The sequence below is a fragment of the Neofelis nebulosa genome, chromosome 9, assembly GCF_028018385.1.
Source record: "Neofelis nebulosa isolate mNeoNeb1 chromosome 9, mNeoNeb1.pri, whole genome shotgun sequence".
Lineage (NCBI taxonomy): Eukaryota > Metazoa > Chordata > Mammalia > Carnivora > Felidae > Neofelis > Neofelis nebulosa.
In genome coordinates this window covers 120,624,753-120,648,019 of record NC_080790.1, presented here as the reverse complement: position 1 = coordinate 120,648,019, position 23,267 = coordinate 120,624,753, and the positions used below count along the sequence as shown (strand labels likewise).

General features: G+C 47.3%; 1 protein-coding gene across 1 annotated transcript in view; it reads right to left on the bottom strand.

The window, feature by feature from the left end:
• ACTR5 (actin related protein 5) overlaps nt 1-20,763 on the bottom strand; it is a 29,093-nt gene extending 8,330 nt beyond the window's left edge. The window contains exons 1-6 of the mRNA XM_058685590.1: nt 20,333-20,763; nt 18,904-19,133; nt 16,346-16,515; nt 10,069-10,286; nt 9,086-9,268; nt 335-451 (exon numbers count right to left, since the gene is read on the bottom strand). Coding sequence (XP_058541573.1) covers nt 335-451; nt 9,086-9,268; nt 10,069-10,286; nt 16,346-16,515; nt 18,904-19,133; nt 20,333-20,731 — 1,317 coding nt within the window. The 5' untranslated portion in view covers nt 20,732-20,763. The remainder of the gene's footprint in view (nt 1-334; nt 452-9,085; nt 9,269-10,068; nt 10,287-16,345; nt 16,516-18,903; nt 19,134-20,332) is intronic.
• Nucleotides 20,764-23,267: the final 2,504 nt, after the last annotated feature.

Here is a 23,267-nt window from a genome sequence, read left to right as displayed (position 1 = left end):
CTCAAAATAAATAGACTTTAAAACTAAAATAAAATAAATGAAACCACTAAAGCTAATCTTTAAGTCTAAACTTCTCAATTACTTGCCTAAATGTTTCTGCCAAGCAGACTGTTTCCCACAGGTTCACAGATCTTAGTGCGGGAACCCCATTAACCAGCAGGAAAAGTTTTGACTGCAGAAGTTGTAAGCATTAGTACCCCCACCTCCCGCCTTCCTAGAAAATACAACAGGAATTTTTTTTTTTAAACATTCCTAAACAAGCAGACTGACCAGACTGGTCATTTATGTCAACAGTTTCAAAGCAGAAACATGGTGCAGGTTATCGGAGCCCAACCTGGACAGTGGCGACTGGCTTCTCCACCTCAGGGGTTTCCTCTGAAAACAAGGGTTCAAAATCATTGATGCTTTCCACGTCTTCCAGAGTCGGCTCGAGCTGCTCCAGGTCAGGGGTCTAAGGACAGAACAAACAGGACGAAACAGCACCTGTAACTTCAGGCCTTCACTCTACCAGTTCACCGTCACGGACAAGAATTGGTGTTTCGCTCCATGTCCTAAAAGTTGATATAAAAACGATGAAAATTTTCTAGACTGTTAAAAAAAAAAAAAAAAGAGGAAGACAAGTGAACACAAGGATTAAAACCCTAAAAAGCCAGGAACAGGCTTTGCTCCTGTCCCCTACCTCACACAAACCTCAACAGCCCCCCGACCCCACCTTCTCTCTGAAGCCCTGCGGTGGGGCTGCCCAAACGGGACCCAGGGGAGGGCAGGCACACACCACACGCACAATTCGGGGGGCCAGGGTGCAAGAGCTGGCGTCCCACAAAGTGGCCCAGACACCAGCAAAATTAAATAAATCTCTTATCTGCTTAATAAATACAACTGCCAACACTAATGGGCTTAACAGCCAGTCCCTTAACAGCCAGTCCACTGGGCTGGAGACGTGACTAAGAGCCCCCGAGGTGACAGCTTCGGAACTGTGGCGCCCCACACAACAGGCTTTCCTCTTCAGCCACAGGGAACCTGGGTGGAGCCTACGCACGCTGGCACCGCTCCCAATAGAAGGTTCAGGGCCCACCGTAACTTGGACCCGGACAAGGAACCTGGGCAGCGGTAGTGCGGTTCTAGATGACATCTCTAGCCATCTGTGGTTCTGCCACGTGAAAGGCAGAGGAGTTTTACCTCTGGACTCAAGGGGGAGAAGTTACAGGAAAAAATGCTGTGTCGCCTTCCTTGAAAAAGGGTTCTAACAGTGACAGCTGCTATAGAAAGGACTGTCTCACAAGGTGTCTTGGGAGGGTGCAAGCTGACTCAATACTGCCCGCCTGGCATGCCTGAGGGGAGGTCCCTGCGTTGAGTAAGTGTCCTGTGAGCCTGTCCTTACCCTTGGACATACCCCAACGTATGTAAACTAGCAACATAACTCACAACACTTACACATACTTCTTTAGAACACGGCCACATATACTCAAAGGTACACTAGCATCCAAATTCACTCTTAAACAATGCTCTTCAACACTCATCCAGCAAACACATACCAGAACAGTCACGTGCATATATAGCTTCTAGAACGAGGTACAATGAATCCTAAGTTCTATTCAATATAGATGATTCTACCATATTTAAGGGGAGGGTAAACCTTGGAAAGGACGAGGACACTTCTTCCCTTGAGATTAGAGAACAGGAAGAGAGGGACTGGTTTGGAAATAGGTGATTTAAGGAGGAAAGAGGGTGGGCTGGGAGGCAAGAATCTAAGCACCTCACCCTCAGTGAAGGAGGCAAGAGCCATCCGAATACTGCATCCAATCCGGGAGCAGGGAACCTGCTCCTTGCACGATCCCCCTGAAGAGAGGACTACTACCCTTCCCGGGTGGGGAAACGGGCTCAGCAGGTGAAATGACTTGCCCAGGATCACGTGACACTAGGAAGTGGGGGAAACTTGGCCTAAGACAGATGGCTCACTCCAAAGTCCTCGCTCTGCCTCCAGCTGAAATTCCATACATCATGAATCTGAGTGTGACAGGACAGCCGGGCTCGCGGAGTACGGAAAACATCTACCTGAGGTCACGGTGAATGAATGAGAACCCAGGATTTTACATGCAGCAGCAAGGCCAGCAGAGTGAATGACAGACAGGCTTCTCCGCCCCAGTGGGGGCCGCAGAGCGTGTGTGAAGGAACGCTCCCCCCGCAGGTCTGCGGTCTCGAATCTGCAAGACTCTCATCTTCCAGAAAGGAGCCCCAACCCCGGGAGCACCTGTGCCTGTTCCGGCTCGGCACTAAGCTCAGGGGTCCCAAGAGAGGGTCAGATACAGATCATGAAAATTCCCTCTCACTGGGTGGCTTGTGGATGATGAGCCACCAGGAGCAGTGGCCTGTTGCAGAAAAGAGATGAGGCTTTGAGATCACATGGATCCCGCTCTGAATGGCGAAGATTTACTTAAGGTCACAGCGGCGCAGTCTGAGGCCTCGTCCTCCTCTGTAAGCAGGGCACGACCCTAGGGCAGTGGTGGGCCGAGAAGAGAACAGTTAGTTCGTCCTTCTCTTTTAGCCAGACACTCACTTTGGCCCCTTAAATAACTGTTATACCAGGCTGGAGACACACAGATGGCACCTGTGGATTTAAAATAACTACAGGCAAAACCTATGGACCCCGGCCCCCAAATGACGAGTGAATGAGCTCCAGGGAGCTCTCACCTACCTCCCGCTCTACTCCCCACACCTCCGTCGTCCTCTTCTCCATCCCAACCTCCACTCCTCTGACCTCTCTGACCTCCCAGTGACGAGCTCCCCTGTGCACGCACATCTCCCTCCACCCACCTGGAGCCCGATCACAACTGCCACCCCCACCCCTACTCTATCCGCTCTGCTGCTCCAGCGGCCACTCTAGAAGCCTAAAGGTCACCACCCGGTGCTCTTTGCACTTCTGCTCCGGGGTAGACTGTACTTCTCGAAGACGCTCACAGTATTTTCCATCCCACATGCTCTTCCTTAATGGGACTTCGACACTCCCCATGAAGAGGTGGGTTCTATTTCCTCCCCTTGAATCTTATTAGGGACCCGTGAGGCTCCAACCAACGCAGTAATGGTGGAAGTGGTGTCACGTGCATTCCAATGTGATGTCATAAAAGGCCACACAGACTCCTTCCCCTTGACCTCTTGAAACATTCGCGCTCTGGCTGCTCTCCCTTGGGGAGCTCCCTCCTGGAAGCCAGCTGCCATGCTGAAAAGCCCAAGGCACACGTTCAGGCCACGTGTAGGTGCTCAGGTCCACCCTCCCGCTGACACAGCACATCCCTAGCCCAGGTGCCAGTGACGTGAAAAACCCTCTGGGGTCCCAGTCCCCAGCTACCCAAGCCTTCGCAGCGGAGGCCCCAGGTGGGCGTCACGGAGCAGAGATCCCTGCTACACTCTCTCTCTGGACCCCTGACCCGTCAAACTTGGAAGCACAACACAATGGTCATCATTTCACGCTGCTAAGTGTGGAGTGGTTTTCCACACGACGGCAGGTGAGGGAAATGCGCTCCCGGTGGGCAGGAGTGAGAAAGCCGCAGGCCGCCACGGGCGGGCCTGTCGTCCTCTTGAGCTTCCCTGTGCATCCCCCGGGGCAGGGTCTTCAGCCTCTCCCAGCACTTCTCCTCGGCCCCTCTGGCCACTACTCGCGGTCCTCGGCAGATGGCCTCCTGCACTTCAGAAAGCCCACTGCCCACCTACCTCCATCCCACCCCTTCACCTCTTCCCCGGCCCTTTCACGCTCCTGCGCCCTCCCAGGTGGAGCCTACCACCCACCGCCTTACATGTCTCCCATCCCCCCCGCTGCTCTCTTCTAACTGCTCTTCCTCAGTGTCTTCCCCCAGCTTTTCCTCCACCCCAGGGCCCCTAAGCAGTGGACCCGGGCATCCTTCTTCTCTCACTCCCCATGCGATTCCAGGTCCTTCCGTGGCTGGATCCTGGCAAGTTCCACCTGAAGTCCCACTGAGACTTTAAAGACAAGGTGCTCAACCCCAAGGCTGCCTCCACCCACCGCCTTTCAGGATGGCCTCTGTGTGGCCAGAGTGAACCTGCAACCGGACTGCTTGGGTCTGAAGATGGGCGGCACTACCTCCGGCTGTGCAGCCTCGGGCAGACTCCTTCACCCCTGCGCCCCAGCTGCCTCATCTGTCAGGTGGAAATACGATAGTACTTACCCAACCGCAAAGACTCATCAAGACCACACCTGCAGAGGTGCTCATGGTCTGGCACACGTCACACGTTCTATTATCACCAACTGCCACTCCTGTCACCACTGCCCCTACATGGCACCAAGATCCCTGGATACTACCTTTTTATGTTTATTTTGAGAGAGAAAGAGAGAGCACGCACGTGCATGCGTGAGCGGGGAGGGGCAGAAAAAGAGGGAGAGAGAATCTCAAGCAGGCTCCATGCTGGCAGCACAGAGCCTGACGTGGGGCTCGATCTCATGAACCCATGAGATCATGACCTGAGCCGAAATCAAGAATCGGACACTTAGGGGCGCCTGGGTGGCGCAGTCGGTTAAGCGTCCGACTTCAGCCAGGTCACGATCTCGCGGTCCGTGAGTTCGAGCCCCGCGTCAGGCTCTGGGCTGATGGCTCAGAGCCTGGAGCCTGTTTCCGATTCTGTGTCTCCCTCTCTCTCTGCCCCTCCCCCGTTCATGCTCTGTCTCTGTCTGTCCCAAAAATAAATAAAAAACATTAATAAAAAAAAAAATTTAAAAAAAAAAAAAAAAAAAAAAAGAATCGGACACTTAACCGACTGAGCCCCCCAGGTACCCGGACGCTACCTGTGAAGTGTCTCCTGCACCCGCCATACCCATGGCTACTCTCCCACCCCCCATGAGCTTTCTCCCAGATTACCACACACATTTCTACCCTGCTTCCCGCCTCCAGCCTCCCCTCTCTCCAAACCCATCATCCTAACTGCCAGCAGTTATCTTCCTAACATCAAGTCTCCTTGTATTAGTTCCTTGCCGGACATCCTCCGAAGGCTCTGTCGGAAGGATAATACCCAGGCTGACTGATAAGGACCTCTGTAGGCTGCCCCCCTCCCCCCACTTCCCTGCTTCATCACCCACACCGCACACCAAACCTACCGGGCTCCCTTGCACGCGTGCTTCCTGGCATCGAACTGTCTCCGTCTATAATGTCCTTCCCTCCTCATCTGCTACCTACTGAAATCATATCATCTTCCAGGCCTCAGCTCAAATATCCCTAGACTTTCTTAAAACTTCATCAGGGGCACCTGGGTGGCTCAGTTGGTTAAGTGTCAGACTCTTGATTTCAGCTCAGGTCATGATCTCACCATTCATGAGATCAAGCTCCACACTGGACTCTGTGCTGACAGCACGCTGCCTGCCTGGGATTCTCTCTCTCTCTCTCTCCCTCTCTCTCTCAAAATAAATAAATAAATATTTAAAAAACAAAACAAAACAAAAAAAACTTCACCTAAATTCCCACACCATCTGCCAGCACACCAGATAAGCTTTATTACAGTCAACTAAGTGTGATTCGATAGCCCTATTTTTTTAGGTATGAAAGAATGCAAGAACCGTGCATCTGCCAGGGACACAGAGTCCCTGGCATACCATGCCTACCACTGAGCGGTCAGCCCCTGGGAGATACCCTCAAATTTTCCTGGAACAGAGGATTATAAAATGTTCGAGTTTCAAAAGGCTTCTTCAGCTACAGCAAAAATATCATCATCCACCTTCACCTAGCTACATTCAAAAGCATGCTACCTTAAAGATAACTTCTAAGCTTCGCTAAAAATGATAAAAAGAGGGGCACCTGGGTGGCTCAGCTGGTCGAGCATCCGACTTCAGCTCAGGCCATGATCTCACGTTCTGTGGGTTTGAGCCCCACATCAGGTTCGCTGCTGTCAGCCGGGAGCACAGAGCCCGCTTCAGATCCTCCGTCTGCCCCTCCCTCGCTTGTGCTCTCTCAAAGATAAATAATTAAAAAAATAAAACGATACGAAGATATTTTACTTATCCAAATTCATACGATTCACGGAGAAACAAAGCTAGTAATTTCAGAGCGGACGACGGGCCTCCAACAGAGAACAGATTTCTCTACTGTGGCTGGCTTCTCTCCCTCTAGGGTTTGCCAGGGTCTCCACACGTATTGTGTGGCGTTCAGGAACACAAATAGGCATTCTTTTGGAACTGAACTGAACGACAGTTTGCCAAAGCACATCACAGAAGATGCAGCATGTTCCCTGGAACAGTCTTGATTGCGTGGCATAAGAACAAGCAGGGGCCAGCTCTCATCTTGGCTAATCAGGCAAGAGAACCTTCTATATTAAGCTCATTGTGCTCTCCAACAAGCGATGTGCTCTAGAACTGTGCTCCCCCTCCTGACGGAAAGCCAACATCCTCTACTTCCAATACTTCATTAGGAATGCTGACAAAGCCTACTCCTTTACAACACCCTCATCAGAATATCTGCAGAACAGCAAGGGCTGGAATGGACTGGTCTGTGGGGACAAATGGATTTTAGAAAACACTGTAAGTTAAAAATTTTGCTGAATTAATCCAATACGGCATTACTGCTTGGATGGCATTTCAATATGAGCTCTGATTCCACATAAATCCATTCTCTCCATTCTAAAAGAATTACATGGTTGGAAAACACTACAAATACTTTTTGAGAACCAGCCAGCCAGTGATGCGGTCACATGGGACATATATCCCACGAAAGTTACGTAATCGACCCTAATCACTAACAATCACCTTCAACAAATGCTGACTGACCCTCATAGCTTTGGGTACAGATCAACTCATCACATTTGTTGTATACAGAGAAACTAAAGTCCAACATCTCAAAATCTCCCCAAGCCCAGAGAGAGCGAGAATACATATCCCCAGAGCACAGAACAAATTAGGGACTTAATTAATACCTGCTAAATGCATGAAGAGGGGCTGAATCACAGCATGTAACAAATGCAGAAAAATCAACAAACAGAAGGAAAAACTAGGTCTCCAACTGCTCAGGAATCACATTTTACAGTCATTTGGGCTTTTCATCTTATAATTTTTTTTTTTTTTAATGTGTGTTTTTTATTTTTGACAGACAGACAGCACGAGCAGGGGAGGGGCGGACAGAAAGGGAGACACAGAATCCAAAGCAGGCTCCAGGCTCCCAGCTGTTAGCACAGAGCCCAACATGGGGCTCAAACTCACAAACTCACAAACCGTGAGATCATGACCTGAGCTGAAGTCAGACGCTTAACGGACTGAACCACCCAGGCTTTTCATTTTATATTTGAAATCCCTTGCCCACCTGCCAGTGGCTCAGCAACACATCTGTGGTATAAAGATGCTGATGTCCTGTCAGGCATGACAAAAACTGAATACGGGTGAATAAACAACAAAGGCAACACGGGTCTGGATCCCAGTAAATAGCTGAGATCTGAAGCACGACCGGAAAACTCTCAGAGAGGGGAACTAGGAAGGCCCCATTGGGTGCTGTGAGGCTGACCTGGGACGCCATGGCAGAGTAGGACCTCAGCCATCCAGGGAACCATGTCTAGGAAGGTTGACGTGGGGTCTCCTCTATCTGATACACATGCCCTGGCCAGCTGCCGGCCTCCGGGAGTCTCAGCTGTGGGAGAGCTGGAGCTGGAGGCTGAGCGCAGCAAGTATGTGAGTGAGCCTCCAGCTGAGAGCTGGAATCTCAAGAACAGGCTCCCCACTGAGCCAAAGACAGCTCCCAAGTCACTGGCAAGTAACCACACCACCCTGCACCAAACTGGATTTTTCCATTTCTACAAGTATAGGTTTTAGAATTTAAAGAAAGTTGATTTAAAAACAAAAACCACCAGGGCACCCAAGTGGCTCAGTCAGTTAAGCCTGACTTCGGCTCAGGTCATGATCTCACAGTTCATGAGTTCAGGCCCCATGTTGGCCTCTGTGCTAACCCTCGGAGCCTGGAGCCTGCTTTGGATTCTATGTCTCCCTCTCTCTCTGCCCCTCCCCTGCTTGTTCTCTCTCCCTTTCTCTTTCTCTCTCAAAAATAAATAAATATTAAAACTAAAACAAAACCCACCAGGCTAGCCTGGTTAATCCTGGTCCAGAAGTGCCACAAGGCAATGAACAAGTCCTTTGTTTTAGAACTCTAGAGCTGACAGATTCAGGAACAATGCACACACTTATTAACACTCTCCTCCAGTTTTTTTTTTTTTCTTAAAAAAAATTTTTTTTAACGTTTATTTATTTTTGAAGGAGAGACAGACAGAGTGTGAGTGGGAGAGGGGCAGAGAGAGAGGGAAACATAGAATCTGAAGCAGGCTCCAGGCTGTGAGCTGGCAGCACAGAGCCCGACGTGGGGCTCGAACTCAGAAACCGCGAGATCATGACCTGAGCCAAAGTTGGACGCTTAACCAACTGAGCCACCCAGGCGCCCCTACTCTCCTCCAGTTCTAAAGACAGGCAACCAGCTACTGATTTCGGTGCTACTGTGCAGCACCCAGGGCCCCATCTCAGCCTTGCCACCTGACCTGAGGCCACCTCAACACTAAGAGTCCACTGGCAGGGACACAGAAAGGGTAAGACAGAGATCAAATGGCTTATTCCGTTTTAGTAATAAAAGGCTGATCTTAAATCAACCCACAGATACCTTATTGAGCACGTCTACCAGTTGCTGTAAAAAATCCATCAACTATTACGAAGCACGATCTCCGACAGTAGGGGGCGTCAAGACAGAAAGGAAGTAAGTAAAGTATCAACCACAATATATTTAAGTAAACATCAGAAAAAAGTGGAAGGGACTGCAAATAACCATCGGAGGAGAAGGTTCAGGTTCAAGAGGGCCCCACACGACCAGTCCGCGAAGGCTCTTCCTACCCTACATGCAGAGTTCTCCTGCCCAGGGGGCCAGAGGTCCACAGGGTGAAATCCCTCAGGTCAGAACTTCAGTCGGCAAGCATGTCCCCACAGACGGCACTCCCCACATCGCTTTCCTAAGTCTGGTCACACCTCTTTATGCCAGCCTCCTCAAGACACTCCTCCCGTCCCCAGGAAGGGCTGTCCTCTCTAAATGACCCTACGGGACCCTCCTCCCAAGGCCCTTGGTACCTCTGGCTTGCTGTCCACCACATCCACCTCGAGGGTGACTTCTGCTTGAAGGATTTTCTGCTTAGCCTGCTCCACGGCCGAGCTGAGCTTCTGTATGTAGGACTGCAGCTCTTCTGGGGAGTCCATGTTCAGCTCTATCAGAGCCTTGTGAAACTGATCCATCTGGCCATCCTCTAGAAGTTCCTGAAACCAGAGCGGTCACAATTCACTTCAAAGACGTCAGTGCGCTCACAAACAGGAAGGAGAGAGAAGCAGCTTAGAAGCCGAACAGAGAGAAACTACAGCAGGAGGGGGCTCCCAGAACACTCGGAGCCTGCGCCTCCGCAAAATCTCACCTCCCACCGGAGCTCCACACCCCACCCTCCTCCCCAGCTGTCTCTAGGCTGCATCGCGTCAGGGCCTCAGCACCACCTGATTCGGAAAAACTAATCCATGGTGACACAGATCAGAAATGTTACCTTTTGAGTGGGGTGGGAAGGTAACTGGCTAAGAGGGGGCATGCTGGAGGTGCTCTGGATGGCAGACACACGGTGCGTTCCACGTTGTGAAAATCCATCGAGCTATATACACATGCTTAAGACTTGTGCACTTTGTCGTATGTGTGCTACGTTTCAATCAAAAAGTTGTAAAACAGGATGCCTGGTTGGCCCAGTCAGTTAAGCATCCGACTCCTGGTTTCAGGTCATGATGTTGCGGGTTCATGAGTTCAAGCCCCGCATTGGGCCCCGTGCTGACAGCGTGGAGCCCGCTTGGGATTCTCAGTCTCCCTTTCTCTCTGTCCCTCCCCAACTCGCCTGCCCATTCACGCGCGCTCTCTCTCTCCAAAAAATAAATAAACTTTAAAAAGAAGTTATGAAACAAAGGAGATTATAAGGCCAAAGTAAATGAGTGAGGCCAAGTCCAGAGACACCTGCTGCTGTGTACCGGGTACAGGCCCCCCATGCTGAGCCTACACCGGAGCCCCTCGGGGAACCCGCCAGCACCTGCACGCAGAGCAGTCTGTCCAGCCGCTCCTGGTCCAGCTGTAGCTTCTCCTCCCGCCGGCGGGCATTGAGCTCCTGCAGGCGCCGCAGCTGCTGCTGCCGCCGTTCCTGCTTCTCCTCGGAGCTCAGAGTGCTGCCCAGGAGCTTGCTGGAAAACGGGAGCTGCATCTTGTGGACGTTGTTTTCGTAATAATCAGGGCACCGCCATTTCTGCAGTTCTTCGGAGAAATCATTTTGAAGTTATGAAATGGAAACAGTATTAGCAGAGAAATCAGAAAGGCGATACCAGGGTTCCGGATCCGGGGAAGATGGAGAAGGCACAAGCCACCCAATTTCTGAATCCACCCGGTCAACAAAATGCAGCTGTAACACCTGAACATAAGGCCCACCGATCCTTCTCAAAGAACTGTCGAGTAAAGGGGGAGCCTGGGTGGCTCAGTCGGTTAAGTGGCTGACTTTGGCTCAGGTCATGATCTTGCAGTTGGTGAGTTCGAACCCCATGTTGGGCTCTGTGCTGACAGCTCAGAGCCTGGAGCCTGCTTGGGATCCTGTGTCTCCCTCTCTCTCTGACACTCCCCGTCCCGCACTCACACTCTGTGTCTGTCTCAAAAATAAATACACATTAAAAAAAAAAAAAAGAACTGTCGAATACAGTTCGCCAGACAGAAATGACACCAGAAGGAAATTCAGAACATTGGGAATGAAGGAAGAGCAATAGAAAGGACAAAAATCTGGTTCAACATGATAGGCTAACCTCCTCCTGAGTTCTTTAAAGTATGTTTGACAATTCCAAGTAAAATCCATCACAGGTCCGCTAGGTTTCCCTTGTGTATAGATGTGATACATAGGACAACCCAACATAAAAGAGGAAGGCTAAAGGGGCCTCCAGGGTGCTAACATTTCCACATTCCACCTGAAGTCGCAAAACACAGATTCTAAGAACACCATGAAAAGTCTATCTACTGTAATCCCAGGGCAACCATTAAAAAACTACATAGAACGATACGGTAAAAACACAACGGATAAATTAAAATGCCAGTACCAAAAAAAGTTTTAAATACTCTAACCCAAAAGAGGGCAGGAGAAAGAAACAGGAACAACAAAGAGAAGGAACACCAGAAAACAAGTAATAAAATGGTACAACTAAATTCAACATAGAATTAATTTTAAATGATCTTGGGGTGCCTGGGTGGCTTAGTCAGTAAAAGTGTCTGACTCTTGACTTGGGCTCGGGCCCCCATCTCAGGTCATGAGATCAAGTTCTGTGTCCACACTCAGTGTGGAGCCTGCTTGGGATTCCCTCCCCCCTTCTAAGTCCCTCCCCCAAGTGTGGGTGAGCACACAGGCTCTCTCAAAAAATTAAAAAAAAAAAAAAAAGGTCTTAACATACTAATTAAAAGATAGAGACTGACATAACAGATTTTAAAAAGACAGCTACTGAACTCACTTTGGGTATAATGCTATAAGTAGACTAAACGATGGGAAGACCATTCCATGCAAGCACGCATCAAAAGAAAGTTGGAGTGGCTATATTAATGTCCAAGTAGACTTCAAAGCCAAGAAAATTGCAAGGCATAAAAAAAGATACTGTATAATGATAAAAGGTAAATTTGTCAAGATGACGTAAGAAACCTAAATATGTACCTAACCAAAGTGCTTTAGATACTTGAAAGCATAAACTGACAGAAATGAAAGGAGAAATAAAAAAATCTACAAATCATCCCTTGAGACTTCGAAACTCAACTCAACAGAGCTAGTGGATGGAAAAGGAACAGGGACACCGAAGAGCTGAGCAGCACCACGAACTAGCGTGCCCAAGCGACGTCACAGAATACTCCGCCCAACAGCAGAGTCCATGTTCTTTCCAAGCATGAATGGGACATTCCCCAAAGAGACCGTGCCTGGGCCATGAAACAAACCTTCACGAGCTCACCTGATATTTGACCATAATGAAACTAAGCCAGAAATAAATCGCAAAAATATAACAGGAATATCTCCAAATACTTGGATACATAACAACACATTTGTTTTTTTGTTTTTTTTTTACTTTCCGCTTTCCACATCAACTATTTTTTAAAATATCAAATTGGACTTAACCCCTAAAACCTAAAGATTGTTTTTATTCTAATTCTACTAGAGTTAATATACAGTGTCACACTGGTTTCAGGCGTCCGATATAGTGATTCAGCACATCCATACATCACCCGGTGCTCAGCCCAAGTGCACGCCTTCATACCATCACCTGTTTCACCCATCCCCCACCCCCTCCCCTCTGGAAACAATCAATTTGTTCTCTAGAGTTAAGAGTCTGTGTCTCAGTTTGCCCTCCTCTCTTTTTTCCCTTTGCTCATTTGCTTTCTTAATTTCCACATATGAGTAAAATCACACAATATTTGTCTTTCCCTGATTGACTTATTTCACTCAGCATTCTACTCTCTAGCTCCATCCATGTCGTTGCAAATGACAAGATTTCATTCACTTTTATGGCTAAAAGTTTCTATGTATGCCACATCTTCTTTATCCATTCATCTATCAGTGGACATTTGGGCTGCTTCCATAATTTGGCTATTGTTAAATAATGCTGCTATAAACACAGGGGTGTATGTATCCCTTTGAATTAGTGTTTTTCTATTTTTTGGGTAAATACCTAGTAGTGTAACTGCTGGATCGTAGGGTAGTTCTATTTTTAGCTTTCTGAGGAACCTCCATACTGTTTTCCACAGTGGCTGCACCAGTTTGCATTCCCACCAACAGTGTAAGAGGCTTCCTTTCTCTCCACATCCTCACCAACACTTGTTCTTGTGTTGTTGATTTTGGCCATTCTGACAGGTACGAGGTGATGTCTCTCTGTGGTTTTGATTTGCATTTCCCCGAGGATGAGTGATGTTGAGCATCTTTTCACGCGTCTGTTGGCCCTCTGGATGTCTTCTTGTGGAGAAAGGTCTGCTCATGTCTTCTGCCCTCTTCTTCATTTTAAAAACCTTACACAAATCACCCTTCTCATTCAAATATATAAAATCAAACAAAAATTATATAAATCTTTTCATTTTAACAGAAATGAACTGAAATCGCTTCTAAAGAATCCTGTGTGGATAACGTAAGACATTACTCACTTTGTAAAATAGACTTAAACATGAAAAGCAACTATTTTTTTTTTTTTTTTATTTTAGAGAGTCATGTGAATGGGGGAAGGGGCAGAGGGAGAAGGAGAGAGAGAATCTTAAGTAGGCTCCATGCTGAGCCACTCCACATGTGACTGGATCCCACGACCAGGAGATCATGACCTGAGCCAAGATCAAGAGTCAGATGTTTAACCAAATGAGCCACCCAGGAACCCTGAGAAACAATTATTTTAAGTTATATTCATTCAAATTAACATTATAGAACACATTCAACTTCCGTGGCGCGTGGGTGGCTCTGTTGGTTCAGCGTCCGACTCTTGATCTCAGCTCAGGTTATGATCTTATGTTTGTGGGATTGAGCCCTGCGTTGGGCTCCATGCTGACAGTGTGGAGCCTGCTTGGGATTCTCTCTCCCTCTCCCTCCCTCCCTCCCTCTCTCTCTCTCTCTCTCTCTCTCTCTCTCTCTCTCTGCCTCTCTCCCAACTTGCACTCTCTTTCTCTCAAAATAAATAAACTTAAAAAAAAATTCATCTTCATTGAATACTTAAGAAAATTCTGCCCATTTTTAAATTGGATTATTTGTGCTTTGGGTGTTGCCTTGTATCAGTTCTTTATATAATTTGGATACTAACCCTTTTTCAGATATGTCATTTGCAAATATCTTCTCCCATTCAGTGGGTGGCTTTTTAGTTTTGATTGTTTTCTTCTCTGTGCAGAAGCTTTTTATTTTGATGTACTCCCAATAAAACAATACATTTCCAAATAATCTGTGGTTCATAAAAAGAAGTCTTGAGGGGAATAAGAAAATATCTGAACTCGGGGTGCTTGGGTGGCTCAGTCGGTTGAGCATGTGACTCTTCACTGTGGCTCAGGTCAAGATCCCAGCATCATGGGATCGAGCCGTGCACTGGGCCGAATACTGAGCGTGGAGCCTGAAGATTCTGTCTCTCTCTCTCTCTCTCTCCTTCTGCCCCTCTCCCCTAGTTGTCCTTTCTCTCTCAAATTAAAAAAAAGAAAGAAAATACCTGAACTCAGTAAAAATGAAAATATAACAAGATCTGTAGAATGTAGACAAAGCAATGCTGAAAGGGAAATTTTGCAGCATTAAATGCTTATATTACAAGAAGAATGATCTTGGGGGCACCTGTGTGGCTCAGTCTGTTAAACATCTGACTTCAGCTCATGTCATGATCTCATGGTTCCTGAGTTCGAGCCCCTCATCGGGCTCTGTGCTGACAGCTCAGAGCCTGGAGCCTGTTTGGGATTCTGTGTCTCCCTCGCTCTCTGCCCCTCCCCCACCTGAGCTCTATCTCTCTCTCTCTCAAGAATAAACATTAAAAAAAATTTTTTTTAGGGGCACCTGGGTGGCTCAGTCAGTTAAGCATCCAACTTCAGCTCAGGTCATGATCTCACAGTTTGTGAGTTCAAGCCCCGCATCGGGCTCTGTGCTGACATGACAGCTCAGAGCCTGGAGCCTGCTTCTGAATCTGTGTCTCCCTCTCCCTCTCCCCCTCCCCGACTCGCACTCTGTCTCTCAAAAATAAACATTAAAAAAAAAAAAAGCAAGAAAAAAGAAAACTACAGATCAACATCCCTCATGAATATAGACATAAAACCCCACAAAATATTACCAAATCAAATCCAGAAACATATAAGAAGACAAATATACATGAACAAGTGGCATCTACCGCCCCCAAATCAATGCTAGTTCAGTATCCAAAAAGCAATCATTATAATCTCCCATATGAATAGTCCAAAGCAGAAACACCATAGGATCATATCAACTGGTGCAGAAAAAAAACACACTCAAAATTCACTCATGATAAAAATGCTCACTAAAACTAGGAACAGAAGGCAATTTCCTCAGCTTGATAAAGGACATCTGTAAAACACTTCAAGCCAACATCATATACTTAATAGTGAAAGACTATGTCCCCCCACCATGCCAAAAATAGGAACTGGGAACAAGAAAAGGATGCCCACTATCACCACTCCTATTCAACACTGTACTGGAAGTCCAGCCAGTAAAATAAGAAAAAGAGAAAGAAAGGCAAACAGATTGCAAAGGAAGAGACAAAACTGTTCCTATTCACAGGTGACATGTCTATGTGGAAAGTCCCAAGGAATCTACAAAAGACTAAAAATAAATAAATTTAACAAGGTCAACACATAAAAATTAATTGCACTTCTAAACACGAACGATGAGCCGCCGGAAAGTGAAATAAAAAAGCAAAAAGTTAGACACAGATCTAACCGAACATGTATAGGATCTGTATGTCAAAAACTACAAAATGCTGATGAAAGAAATCAATGAAGGCCGAGGTCAATGGAAAGACCTACTATGTTCACGGAGTAGAAGATCCAGCATCGTACAAAATGTCACTTCTCCCCAGTCTACATTTAATGTTACATCTCGACTTAATATTATGTTTGGGTTTATGTTAAAAATGCTGCTGTTTCATATCCCACCTGATCTATAGATTTCATATACTTTCAATCAAAATCCCAAAAGAACACTTTTGTAGACATGAAGAAGCTAATCCTAACTTTTTTTTTTTTTTTTTTTAAGTAGGCTCCACAGGAGCCCAACTTGGGGCTTGAAACTAATGACTCTGGGATCAAGAGTCAGACACTCAACTGACTGAGCCACCCAGGCACCCCCATAATCCTAATGTTGATACGGGAAGGCAAAGGAACTAAAATAGCCAAAACCATTTTGAAAAAAAAAACAAAAAAAACCCTACAGATGTAAGTTACCAGTTTATTGAATAGTTTAAGTAAATACCAAAAGGAAAAGGGGATGCTAATGAGAGTAAAAAGTGAGCAAGAGAGTCATCCTGGAAACGATTTAAGGGACACCCTGAACACAGACAATATCTAAAAGCCTCAAGCAGGGACGCCTGGGTGGCTCAGTGGGTTAAGCATCTGACTCTTGATTTCACCAGGTCATGATCTCACAGTTCACGAGGTCCGAGCCCTGCACCTGCCTCTGCACCAACAGCACGGAGCCTGCTTGGGATTCTCTCCCCCTCTCTCTTTGCCCCTCCCCAACTCAGGCTTGCTCACACACTCTCAAAAATAATCAACAGTTTTTAAAAACTCTTTGACAAAATTATAAATAAATAAATGCCACAAACAGAGGCCGTCTCCATTACCTGCCACATAATCTTCAGCAACGTAGCTGTGCTCGTGCAGGATCTCCTCCATGCGGCTGAGAGTGATGGCTGCCAGATGCCCAGGGTATTTCAGCTGCAGGAGACGCTGGAGGTAGCCAGCTGCTTGGCTTCCTCCCAGATTGATGCGTTTGCAGTTTTTAGCATCTAACCTATAAGCAAGGAATGGAAAAGAGCACGGATTTTGGGGCAACATGGGAGAAAGGACAGGGAACACTTCGCGGGGGGGTTCGGGGGGAGGGTGACAATGCAGATGAACGAGGAAGAGACAGGGCAGCCGGGGAACAGAAAACTTTAGAGATGAAGGGACTATGAAGTTCCCTCGATTCAGCCTCTGACTCAGTGCAGGAATTCCTAGTCCACACCCAGACACGTGGCATCTAACTTCTGGCAAGGGTGTCACAAGGAAACAAGGTTCAACGGGAAGAGTATGTACTCTGAAGTCACACCCTTATGTGGCTCGTCATGCATTTGTCAAACTGCGGTCCTGGTAGAATTAGCTGGGGGAAATGTTAAACATGCCAATTCCCGGGACTCATTCGCTTTGGGGTAGGGCTGGGGGTATGCATTTTATTTCACAAGCTCTCTAGGTTAAGTCTAACATGGGCTAGAGTTTGAGAACCCTCCCCTGGACACTCCACTTCTGCTGATGCGTACACATTAAGTAACCACGCACATACTGGCTTACTGTAACCTCCTGAAAGGACCAGGTCCCTTCCACATCTTGTGAAGGGGAAGAGAAATCAGAATAGCCTCTTTCTTAATGTGAGAAAGGGTAGCAGGACACTAGGATCTTGCCGCAATTGCAAAGTTTTTGCTATATCACGCTTCACCAGCAGATGCCAGCACAGAACAGGACAGGCTCCAATGTGATCGTTTCTTAACTTTCAGGTAAAACACTTTTCTCTCAATACTTTTCTGTACACTCTGTTTACATAAAATAAAAAAAAAAAATTCCAAATATAAGGAGTGTTTGGTAACGTGTAAAATAAATACTTCTATCTTCATAAATGTTTGTAGAAACTTCAAGAGAAATTACCACTATAGGTCTCAATAAATTCAACATTTATTTTGACTTAAACACTCAGACTCTTTTACAGTTCCCGAAGTGCCATCACCTACATTTATCTCACTTCATCCTCAGAGTAACCCTGGAAAATTAGTTTTTCCCCATTTTACATGTTAAGAAGAGGCCAAGTGGAGGGGCGCCTGGGTGGCGCAGTCGGTTAAGCGTCCGACTTCAGCCAGGTCACGATCTCGCGGTCCATGAGTTCGAGCCCCGCGTCAGGCTCTGGGCTGATGGCTCGGAGCCTGGAGCCTGTTTCCGATTCTGTGTCTCCCTCTCTCTCTGCCCCTCCCCCGTTCATGCTATGTCTCTCTCTGTCCCAAAAATAAATTAAAAACGTTGAAAAAAAAAAATTAAAAAAAAAAAAAAGAAAAGAAGAGGCCAAGTGGAGAGGGTAAATAACCTCATTCTCAGCAGGGCCACAAACCCAGGCATTTAACTCCAAAGCCAGGGCTCTGCTCCCTACTTCCCCTCTATATGCAATAAGAAACTTTCTCCCGAGAGCACGATGCTGGCCTAGTCTCTTCTCCAACAATGAAAGCCCAACTATAAAATGAAAACTGGTCTAAAAATGACAGAAACTGGGGCACCTGGGTGGTTTAGTCGGTTAAGGTCTGACTTCGGCTTAGGGCATGATCTCACAGTTCATGGGTTCGAGCCCCACATCAGGCTCTGCACTGATAGCATGGAGTCTGCTTTGGATTTGTCTCTCCGTCTCTCTCTGCCCCTCTCTCCACCTCAAAATAAATAAGTTAAATACATATATATATATATATATATATTTTTTTTTTTTTTTTTTTTTTTTAATGAGAGAAACTACCCTCACCTTTTATCCAACTTGGAAATATTTAATAAGTATCTATATTATGTGCCAGGCACTGTACCTGAAAAGTACTAACCAACTGTGATTAAAGAGCTTTAAATTAAAAAATAACCTTTTTCTTTTTTTTTAAATTTTAGAGAGAGCATGAGTGGAGGAGAGGTGCGGGGGGGAGAGAGAGAGAAAGAATCTTAAGCAGGCCCCACACTCAGTGTGAAACCTGATGTGGGGCTTGGTCCTACAACCCTGGGGTCGTGACTGACCTGAAAACCCAGAACCTCCCCCCCTAAAAAAATAACCCCTCGATAAAAAAGTGACTCCAGAACAGAAAGGCCATTTAAATTATTCAAATAATTTCCTCAAAACGTTTTTTTATGGGCACCTGCTACTTGCAGGTGATTATCTTGCCATAATCAAAATAGTAAAATTCTACAATTATGGAGTTGGACTTCGAAGACCATCTACAACAACTCCCTCCAGGTCACAAAGGATGGAAGGTGAAGTGACTTACCTGAAGTCACATAGTGAAGTATGTCAGAGCCAAGGCCAGAGGCTAGTTCCCAGTCCAATACTTGTTCTTTCCACCCCACCTTTAAGGTGGGCACCCAACAAATGTTTCCTGAATGCTTCTCCAGTGCCCTAAGTGCTACTCACCTCCCATCTAAGATGGGTAAAATATGGGTACACTGGTAACCAGATGAAATGATGAGCCCGCTGGAAATCAAGTTCTTTGGCTTATTGTGGTAGAAGCTGAAGAGGCTGTCTATTCCATAGGCAACCTTAGGAATCCCATAGCACTCGAAAAGAAGCTCGGACATCATTTGTCGAGAATACAGCGGGTTGCACACAGCTTCCGTCAAAACTATGGGATGATCGACACAGCCCTACTTTGAAAGAAAAGAGAGAACAGACCACTAATAAAAGAATACTCTTCCTAAAGAATAAAAGAAACCAAAGGCCTACTGTAAAGACTGAATTTGCTTTCGGTCTTCAAACACCTGGCCAGAAGCAACTGTAAAACGCTCATCTCATCTCTACTGGAGGTTGTTTTTGGAGAATATGAAAGTACAGTCAATCGAAAGTTATTAAGTCAAGCCCCAACCAGACTGTCAGCAAATCATATTGGCTCGATCTTCAAAATACCTCCAGAATCAAACTGCTTCTTGCCACATCCCCCTCCCCTGACCTTCACCTTAGTCACCATCATCACTCACTTGGGTGACTGCAATGGTCTCCTAACTGGTCTCCTGATTCTACCCTATGACCCATGCCAGTCCATTCTTCATACAGCAGCTACGGCGGGCCTTCTGGAGCATACGTCATGTCCCTCCTCCGCTCAACACCCTGCAATGGCTCCTCGTTACACTCCGAGTAAAAGCCTATAAGGTGTGTGATTTGTCCCTCATCACTTGTGACTTCCTCTCCACTTACTACTCTCCTCTCACTCTGGCTGCTCTCACTTAGGATTAGGGCACACTTCTCCCTCAGGGCCTTTTCACTGGCTGTTCCCTCTGTTTGGAATACTATTCCCTCAGATATTCCCACGGCTTGCTCCCTCAATCACCTCCTTCAATCCTTGCTTGAACATCCCCTTCTCCCTGAGTCCTACCCTGACCATCCGAAAAGACGTGAACCGCCCCCCCTCCTCCTATCATGCCACAGAATCTACTAGTTAATTCTATTGTTTATTGGCTGCCTTTTCATACTAGAATGTCTTTCCATTCTAGCTCCATAGCATAAGTAATTTTGTGTTACATTCACGGATGTATTCCAAACGCCTGGAAAAGTGCCTGACACAGAGTAGGTAGGTGCTCAATGAATGAATTTATCAACGAATGAGCACCTATGCCCGAAGGTGTGCTGCAAGAGAAAAGGACCGTTGTTTAGTCCACTGCTATTTCCCAAGAGCCCAGCATAGGGCTTAAACGCGTTGGGCGCTTAAGATTTGCTCGACAGACGAAAGGAATGGCTAAATGACAATAAGAGCTAGAGTTACCGTAGTGACTACGACCTCTCAGCGAAATGCGCGGGCACAAGACCTCACCCCTCCCCTCAAGCCCAACCCACCTCCCCCTCGCTTCACCTGTGAGGAGACACCCAGGTGCTGGAAGCTGTAGTCAAGCAGCAGCTCCTGCAGCTCCAGGTTGACCGGTACGTTGCGGTCGAAGGGCGAGCGCAGCATCCAGCGCAGCGGCTCCAGGCTGCCAAGCGCGTTGCCCACCTGCGGGCCCGCTCCGCCCCGAGCCCCGCCACGCCCGCGGGCGCACACAGCGCGGAACTGCAGGCGCGGCTCGGGGCCCGGGTCCGGCCCGGGGCATGCCCAGCCGGCGCGGGCCTGGAACGACCCGTTGTCCAGCACCAGTGGCACTGGCAGTGGCCCGTGTGCCTCCGGGCCGGCCTCCAGCACTGGGTCTGGCGCGGCGCGGGCATCGCGGAACGGGAACACATTCGCCACCGGTCCGGCCGCACTGGCCGCGGCCATGTTGGAGCGCGCGCGCTGTGCCCGCCCCTTGCCGCAACGTCCGCCCAAACGACGCGAAGCCCCGCCCCTCACCGCAATGCCCGCCCAGACGACACGAGACTCCGCCCCGTGCGTGACGATTGCTCCCAAGCTTCCTCCGCTCACGAAACCCCGCCAGTCTTTTCGCCTGACTCGCCCCTAGCGACCCGGGCGGCCTTTGGGATCGCTAGGCCTCGCCCATCCTAGCCTCGAAGTCCCGCCTTTGCCTAACCTCGCCCCCAACATCCGATCTGGCCACGCCCCTTCGCCCCAGCCGGGACGCCGGACAGTTAGCCCCGCCCCGGATGCGTAACGCCACCAGGCCCCGCCCCTTCCGGGCCTCCAGAACGTGTCCCTAAACTACTTCAGGCCCCGCCTTTTCTCTTAGTCACACCCCCATTTCCCGGGTAACTCACCTTCAATCGCCCTTGGCTCCGCCTCCACAGAGTTACGAGGCCCTTAGCCCAGCCGTCAGGGAAACAAACTCGGGGGTATTGACAGTGTTCAATTTCTTGCCCAGGGAGCTCGCTACGTACACACTCTCAGTTTGTGAAAATTCATCAAACTGTCCACTTACGATCTGTGCACTTTCCTGTGTGTAGTCTTTTGTAATACAATATGAACTCTTTTAATAGATTCATTATTAAATAATTCAATTATTTATTATTTACTAACTCCCACAGCCCTCTCACTGAGACCTCAAAGACTGAGAAAAGGACTAATTGATTCTCAATATATACATTCTCTCTTCCTTTTAGTGGTATAACTCCCTCAAAATTTCATCTAGTATGATTTTGTGACCAAATTCTGGCCAGTGGGGGTGGGAGTGGAGGTAATGTGACACCTGCCTTCCAGTTTAGCTCTAAAAGGATTGGGCAAGCTCTCCCCTGCCCCATTTCTCCCAGCTAGGGGTATAAAAAGGTTTAAAAGCACATCCCTTGACTGTACGCTTTCAGGTCTGGAACCCGCAACTTTGAGAGAAAAAAGCAAGTTAGTTATAAAAGATGGTAAGGTTTTGGGGCACCTGGGTGGCTCAGTTGGTTGAGCGTCCAAATTCGGCTCAGGTCTAATCTCACAGTTTGTGAATTTGAGCCCCGCATGGGGCTCACTGCTGTCAGTGCAGAGCCCACTTTAGATCCTCTGTCCTCTCTCTCTCTCAAAAATAAACATTAAAAAAATTTTTTTTAAATGGTAACATTTTCAGCAAGAGATGAAACCTTAAACTTTTCTCAAAATCTCTGTGAACTCTTCTAGGCCAAAGTGAGACCCAGCCTAGTGGCAAAATCAGATTAAGGTTGATGCCTTCCAAAGCAAACCCATTATCTCATCTGAAAGTATCTGAAAGTATCTGAAAGTATCTCATCAGTCATTAAACTGAGAAAGCAGGAATATAAACTGAGAACACAGAGAACAGTAAATATAAGTGAATGTAAGTTCAAGAGCTACATTTATGGGGCGCTGGGTGGCTCAGTCGGTTAAGCGTCTGACTGCGGCTCAGGTCATGATCTCACGGTTCGTGAGTTCGAGCCCCGCGTCAGGCTCTGTGCTGACAGCTCAGAGCCTGGAGCCCATTTCAGATTCTGTGTCTCCCTCTCTCTCTGCCCCTCCCCTGTTCATGCTCTGTCTCTGTGTCTCAAAAATAAATAAACGTTAAAAAAAAATTTTTTTTAAAAAGAGCTACACTTATGTATACTAACATGGGAAAAACTTCAAGATTTATTTTTAAAAGAAATAAGTGAAAGCAGCACAGTGTATAGTAAACTACCTTGAAGAAAGGGTGGGGACAAATATATATGGATTTGCTTGTATTTTCATACAGATAGACAAGAAACTAATATAAGAGTATACTTATAAAGAGAGGAGCCAAGGTGGGAGGGTCAGGTATGGGGAAAATGTTCACAGCATACTTTAAAACATTTTTAGCCATGTGAGTGTATTACTTTTTCAGGGGAAAAAAAAAAGCACTGTGTATAAGTAAGGTAGACTGGATTCTTGTTTCTGGTTCTCCACTCCCATATAATAAGATTATAATCCATACCACCTGCCATGTAACTTTGTAGGGCCTCTCGCTATAAACATTGATACTGGGCTTGGCCACGTGGCTTGCTTTCAGCCAGCGCTAAACAAACGTGATCTGAGCAGAGGCTTTAAGTGTGCTTTGTGGTTTAGACTGCCCTCTTTGCACTCCTGCTGTTAGTCATAAGAAGAACATGCCCGGAGTGTGAAGAGGATGGAAAACACATGGAGCGGACCCAAACCCAAACTTCAGCCTAGAGCCAAGTCCAAGCTGACCCATCATCTACAGTTGGGCTGCCCCGTGGATCCATGAACAGCAACAAAATGTTTGCTCTCCACTGAAATTCTGAATTTAATTTAAATTTACATTTGCATTTAAATAGCCCCGTGTAGCTGGTGGCTACTCTGTTGTACAACACAGCACTAGACAAAATCTATGGTGGTAATTATTTGCCCGTAGAAATGACTAGAAGAAAATAGATCAGAAGCCTACTGTATTCAT